The sequence below is a fragment of the Charadrius vociferus genome, unplaced genomic scaffold (genome assembly GCF_000708025.1).
Source record: "Charadrius vociferus isolate BGI_N301 unplaced genomic scaffold, ASM70802v2 scaffold251, whole genome shotgun sequence".
Lineage (NCBI taxonomy): Eukaryota > Metazoa > Chordata > Aves > Charadriiformes > Charadriidae > Charadrius > Charadrius vociferus.
The window spans coordinates 178,002-184,291 of NW_009646963.1; the positions used below are offsets into that span (position 1 = coordinate 178,002).

Genomic DNA, 6,290 nt, shown 5'->3' on the forward strand with positions numbered 1-6,290 from the left:
TGCATGACCTTGACTCCCTCCCCACCAACTTGTCCTACCTCAGCAGTTGTTTTACTCTCATGTCTCAGACCTGTTTTTCTTGGCTTAGCTGGGGGTCTCTCCTTGGGAAGACGTGCCAGGAGGCTAAATGTAGCATTCACAACCTGATTGCTTGATTGGTTCTTGAGAAGCAGTCCTAAAACTGACAGCATGTCCCGAACACTTGCAGGGTTAAATAATTGTGGTTTTGAGAGCTTTGGGGTGAGTCAGTGGAAAAAACTGGCAGCTCTAGGAAAGCTAAGACTGACTCATAACCCAAGAAGAGCCTGAGGAGCTCCAAATCCAGCTGCAGTTTAGGTAGGGGAATGGAAGAAAAGACATTTGCATGCAATTGTGTCCTATTGCTCCAGCAATGTGACCCCACCCTGTAGCGGAGAAAGATGTCTCACACTTAACAAATGGAAAGAGTATCCTGTCCGTCATCAATGCTCTGCCAGCTTCTCTGTCTAATGGGAGGAAAAGTCCGTCGGAGACAGAGATGACTCTATTTCAATGCCGTTGGTTCACCCACTGCTCCTTTGGGATTGTTCTCTAGTGTTTTATTTAAAAGGCAGGGAGAGATGAAGGAAGGGGAAAGAGAATGGAGAGGGAGGCTTGTGCTTTAACTCACAAAGAATCAAAACTAAGCTGTGAGCACATATCCCTGGGGGAGTTTGCATTTGATAGTGTGTGTATTCAGGGAGAGGTGCTGACGTTCTCAGGAAGTAGGTGCACTGAAAGCACCTGAACTAACAGTGCTCTCCAGCAGTGTGAGAACAGGGCAGAAAAAGCAAAGGGAATAAAGGATTTGGGGTTTTTCTTAGCATATTGGTCAAAGTTCTGGGTGTGGAGGTTTTTTTTTACATTGAAAAGTAACATTTATCCCTCATTTTCATTTCTGAATACAAACAGAAGATGCATTTAAAAGAGCTGTTCTAGTCCTTTAGGGTGTCATGAAAGTAGGTTTTTAGTCTTTCAAGTACAGCGCTTTTTGATGGTCCTCAAAAATAATCGGCAAAAAATCTGCTGAATTAGTTTTTAAAGAGGCCATGAAAAAATACATCCATCTAAGAAAGAAGAAACTTTAGCCACTGTTCAGTAAAGGCAAATTTCGTAGCAGCAGGGAAATTTGCCACAATTGGTATATGCATGCCAATACACCATGGTGGTAAGAGCACTCATTACAGTTTGTGTAAGAACCAAGGTAATCAGAAAAAAGGATGACAAGTAGTCAAAGGGATGGGAAGATTTGACTCAGAGGCTCTATTCCAGGCACCTGCTGCAGATATATAACTTAGCCATGGCAACAGCAAATTTCTCAGCTCTAAGTACAGTGGCAATATCCATATCAGTTGCCATCCAGCATTTTGAAACCCTTGTTCCTTTTGCAATCAATGGAAAGAAGGAGTTTAATGCTCAGGTCAAGTGTGTTCATGCGGTAGCCTGTATATAGTATTGAGAACCTGGATGTAGTGATGCTGAACTCATAAATGTCCATTACTACAGTCAGAGAAGAACCCCTAGGAAGGCTGTACTATCTCCATCATCATCACTGAGGGAGGTACTGTGACAACAGAGGGCACAGTGACCTGGCCATCCGGGAAAATCATGAGCATGAGGAGTTTGCTAGGACACCCCAAAGCAGACAAGCAAGGCCAGCCCCATGTTCAGCAAGCTAGGGCTAAACAATTCCAGAGAGTTCTCCCAGATGAAGGAAACCTCGCAGAGGACAAGTTGTTGCTGAGGAGACAGGGCCAGTCACCAAACCTAATCTGTCTTTCTAAGGAGTGGCCTTGTTTGGGTGGGAGGAGTGACTTCACAGAGCTGGTTCCTTGAGATCCTGAACTCAAGGAATTCCTCCTGGTCATCAGCTAATGCTGAACTGGACAAAGAGCCACTGATGGAGAAGCCTGCCCGCCTTCTGTGGTTTGGGAAACTGTATCCAAAGCAGTGCAAGGAATAGCTGCAGCACTTTACAGGAATACACTCCCACACATGGTCACAATGAGAGGAAAGACAGGAGTGGAGAAGGTGGAGTCACTGAGTTAAAAAAAAAAACAAATGCATTTGTTTTGTCCGCATTCATGGGACTTTACAAAGCCTTTTGTTACAGTTTGCATGAAAGACATCATAAAGTATAATTGTGTTGTTCCATGACAATGTTACCACACCCTGTACAAATGGTGACAGCATCAAACCTTACCTGAGTCACCTGGACCAAAATAACTTGACAGCCAACAATAGTCACAGACTTGGTGCTGCTCTTCAGTACCAACACTATCAAGAGGAAGAGCCCTATGAAACAGCCCTATGAAACTTTCTAGGAAGCAGTCTTTCACTGGCCACAGAGTGGACCCAGTAAGATTTTCTGTCTGATTTCCATGGCTATACTGCACGATTACTAGTAAATGCCTAGAAGGAGGGGAAATATGCTCACTCGCTTCATGTGAATTGTCAGCACTCGCTCTCACAGCTTAGATTTGTTCCTTGTATTTTGCATTTTTTGGGGAGAAGTCAGCAGCCTTGACGAACAGTGTCATGAGAGGTATCTAAAGGACATTCCCCTCCTTTTCCAATCACATGTTCATCAATGGCAGGGAATCTTAGAAAAAGTAAAAGCTTGCAGGGTACACAAAGCAAAAAAAAACCCAAACCCCAAAACAAACCAAAGAGGAATTTGCATTACAAGAGAATCTAATTGCAGTAATAGCGATCTGCAGGCCTCAAGTTTTAAAAGGGAAACAGGCAGTTTTCATTGAAAACCTGAGCATTTTCCTCTGCCCCAGAACACCTCAGTGTAGTTTCTGTGGTGGTTATTCTCCTCTTCACATAATGGAGCAGGCCATTGAGTAGCAGTAGGCCCCCAGTCCACTCTTCGCCGCTGCTCAACACCTGATGCACCCAGGAGCACACAGTCCTCCACTCCACACCACCTGTCCATGTCCCAGACCAGTTGGAGGAGGCTGTGCCACAAGAGGGAAAGGGAGAACAGGAAGAGAAAATCTTTCCTGACCTCTGTGAATCCTGTGGGCAAAAACTCCTCTTCCTGGAGTGTAGGCCTAGAGTATGTTATTTTTACTTTACATAACCACACACCAATTTAAGCAATCTGTGTATACGCTCAGGCTATTTTTAAAATGCCCCCAAGCTAACTACCCCTGTTCTACATCTCCTCCCAAACTGGTTCCTTTACCTCCAGGCTTTCTTTAACTTCTTGAGCAACTCCCTTACAAATTTTGACAAAGGTTTTAGCAATGTTTTTTTGTGACTACATGTTTCCAGAATGGATTTAAGATCAACCTGTTTTCTTGCATGTAAACAAAGCTTATAGTAATGCTATTCTTTGATTCAGCCCTTCCCTTCACCTCCTCCCTCTATTCTTGTTCTCCTCCAGAGCTTTCTGTATCGGTGACACCACCTAGAAGGGACCCAAGATGTTGGTGCTACTGGCTGGTATCTTTGTGGTTCACATCGCCACTGTCATCATGCTCTTCGTCTCCACCATTGCCAACGTAAGTAGAGACCACCCTGGATGAGACAGGGCTATCGCCTTCCGCAGCAGTAGCCAGCCCTTCATACGGCTTGCAGGGGGGACAGGCAAGTTGGAGCTCAGGTCTATAGGTGAGGGACACCCGCTCACGGCCATGGATGATGGGTGAAGCAGTCATGGGTGTGCTCAGGGAGTGGAAAGGCAGCTGGGGTGGTACAAGAGGCAGCCTCCACCTGCTGCCTCCCGCTCCCAAATCCCAGAGCCAGCAGCACCGCAACGCTCTTCATCCAAGAGAGCGCAAAGAGGAGCAGGGGAGATCAGCAGATGACAGCTCTGAAGCGGTATTTATCAGCCCATCTGGCAGCCAGGCTGTCGCACAACTGGACGCTCCTCCATACCCGTCTGTTTTGACGGCGACAGCCCGTTGCTGGGGGCTGCGGGGGGGGAGGGGGGTCTCCCAGCGCTGCTCCTCATGGAAAGCCCAAGCGAAGGGGTGCGGCCGCCCTCCCCGCATCCCCCCCGGTGCCGGGGAAACCCGGGGCGAGGGTGACCCCTGGCGGCTCGGTGGAAGTGGCAGCGCCGCCGGGGTCGTCTCCCCCCCGCCCCACGCCCCTCTGGGGCGGATTTCGGGGTCCCTCGTACCCCGGGTGCCTCGGCGGCTTGCTCGCCTCTTCGCACCCTCCTGCCGCCTGGTACGGGGAGAGGACGCTGTGAGTGATTCCCATCCCCCGATCATGGGAACAGACTTCCCCCGTGTTTTGCCTGGACTGAATGCCTCCTGGCTTTGGAAGCCTGCGTCATCTCCCACCCGCTTCGGCTGTTCATCTGCTGCCGACACATGCTGAATTTTTTTCAGCTCTCTGCCTCGTGGCACTGGGGCTACTCTTGCTCCCTGTTACGGTTCAGTCTGACAACTGGCCAGAAGAGCAAGGCAGCACCTTTGTGACACGACCGTTTCGTCCTGTTTTTAGGTTTGGATGGTGGGTTCTTCCAACTTAGGAAACGTCTCAACAGGACTCTGGCTACTGTGCAACCAGACCTGCGAGCAGCTGCCAGTCAACAGTCGTGATGAGGGTAAGTCACATCTGCATTTTCATTGTGGTGATGAATTGCAGAACGTTTACGCACAGTACCAAGGCTGAGTCCTGACCTTCACAAACCTCTTCCCTGTGTGTTCACAGCTTCCCTCAAAGCCGTGCAAGCCTTTATGATCCTCTCGATCATTTTCTCCGTCATCGGGCTCGTCATGTTCATTGTCCAGCTGTTCACCCTGGAGAAAGGCAAACGTTTCTACCTCACTGGAGCCATCATGCTGGTTTGCTGTAAGTATGCATGCCTTGCGATAGTGCTGCCTGTGTCCCACTGCCTCTGCGAGCACAAGTAGCCACACATCTGCCACATGCGGCCATTGGGGGAGGTTGTCAACCAGCTAAAAGTTTCAAGTGGCCCATTTTTTTTTGATAAAACAAAGCACTGAGGAGCTGGAAAGTTGGTTTGTGGTGTTTTTTTGGTTTTTGGTTTTTTTTTTTTTTACTGTATATAACAAAAATATTTCCAGATTTTCATTAGCAAACCCCAGTGGGTTTTGCAAAATACCTTTGAAAGACAACAAAAAGGACTCAAGTATTTGGGGGGGGCAGGGGAATAAACAGTTAGACAGCTACTGCTCATGGGATTCAACATGTAGCACCAAACTGTCTGCACATCTTATTACTGATTTCCTCCCAACAAAGGTTTATTCCCCATAGCACCCACTAAACAAGCCCCAAGTATCTTATGTTGTCATGTCTGCAAGAGAAAACCTCCATAAATAAGCCTAATGGGCAGCAGCCCCTCTCTCATATGGCACAAAACATGCATTACGATCTCAGGGAACAGTGGCACTTTAGAAGTCCTGCAGCAATGCTGGTTTCTGTGCATTTTCCAACTCTCTTTTCTCCCCTTCCTTCCCACAGGGATGTGCATTCTGATCGGAGTCTCCATTTACACAGCTCGGTTCACAGGCAAGGTGCCTGAGTCCACAAGTTCACACCATGGCTACTGCTTCATATTGGCCTGGATCTGCTTTTGCTTCAGTTTCATCATCGGCGTCCTCTACCTTGTTCTTAGGAAAAAATAAGGCTGATGGGAGTCTAGGGGAGAGGGTTGGCTACTGGGAATGGGGAAGAATTGCTCTGCTGAGAGAACTGTTGGGCCAATAGAAAAAGATGGAAACAGCCACCATCATCACCACTGCCGCCACCACAGAAAAATCACTAACAAAGCTAGAATCCTCAGAAGCTCCTACACCAAAGAGAGGGAGAAACAGCTCCAACTGATCTAGCACTCCTGGGGCTGTTGCACCAGAAATCTGGAGGTGACCCAGGCAGCTGTTCTCCTTTTCTGCAAAGTTATGTCATACCTTCACAAAGCTTCAAGCTCAGCAGTGATGATTGAAGGGCACCACAAAAACAAGGGCTACATCTTTTTCCCTTCCTAGAGCCCTTCTCACTTACTTTTCGGTGTGCCTTGTGGGTTGGGCAGTGAGGCTTATGACCCCTTTTTTTTGTCCATGGAAACAAATGGGATGGGCCTTTTGTTACATTTATATATATAGATATATATGCACATATGTGAAAGTTAAAGACATTAAATTGAAAAGCAACCAATAGAAATCAGATTAAATTACTATTAAAAATATCTACAGAAATAAGGCAGCATTTTTTTTTTTTTTTGCTGCTGCTCTGTGAGCAATTTGACGTTTCCATGGTTGAATAAGATTGAGGTAGGAAGGGCAAATTTA

At 47.2% G+C, this 6,290-nt stretch overlaps 1 protein-coding gene across 1 annotated transcript in view; it reads left to right on the top strand.

Annotated features, from left to right (window-relative positions):
- Positions 1-5,781, top strand: part of EMP1 (epithelial membrane protein 1) — a 13,965-nt gene extending 8,184 nt beyond the window's left edge. Inside the window, exons 2-5 of the mRNA XM_009895223.1 lie at positions 3,413-3,530; positions 4,480-4,582; positions 4,690-4,830; positions 5,464-5,781. Coding sequence (XP_009893525.1) covers positions 3,453-3,530; positions 4,480-4,582; positions 4,690-4,830; positions 5,464-5,627 — 486 coding nt within the window. The 5' untranslated portion in view covers positions 3,413-3,452 and the 3' untranslated portion in view covers positions 5,628-5,781. The remainder of the gene's footprint in view (positions 1-3,412; positions 3,531-4,479; positions 4,583-4,689; positions 4,831-5,463) is intronic.
- The last annotated feature ends 509 nt before the right edge of the window (positions 5,782-6,290 follow it).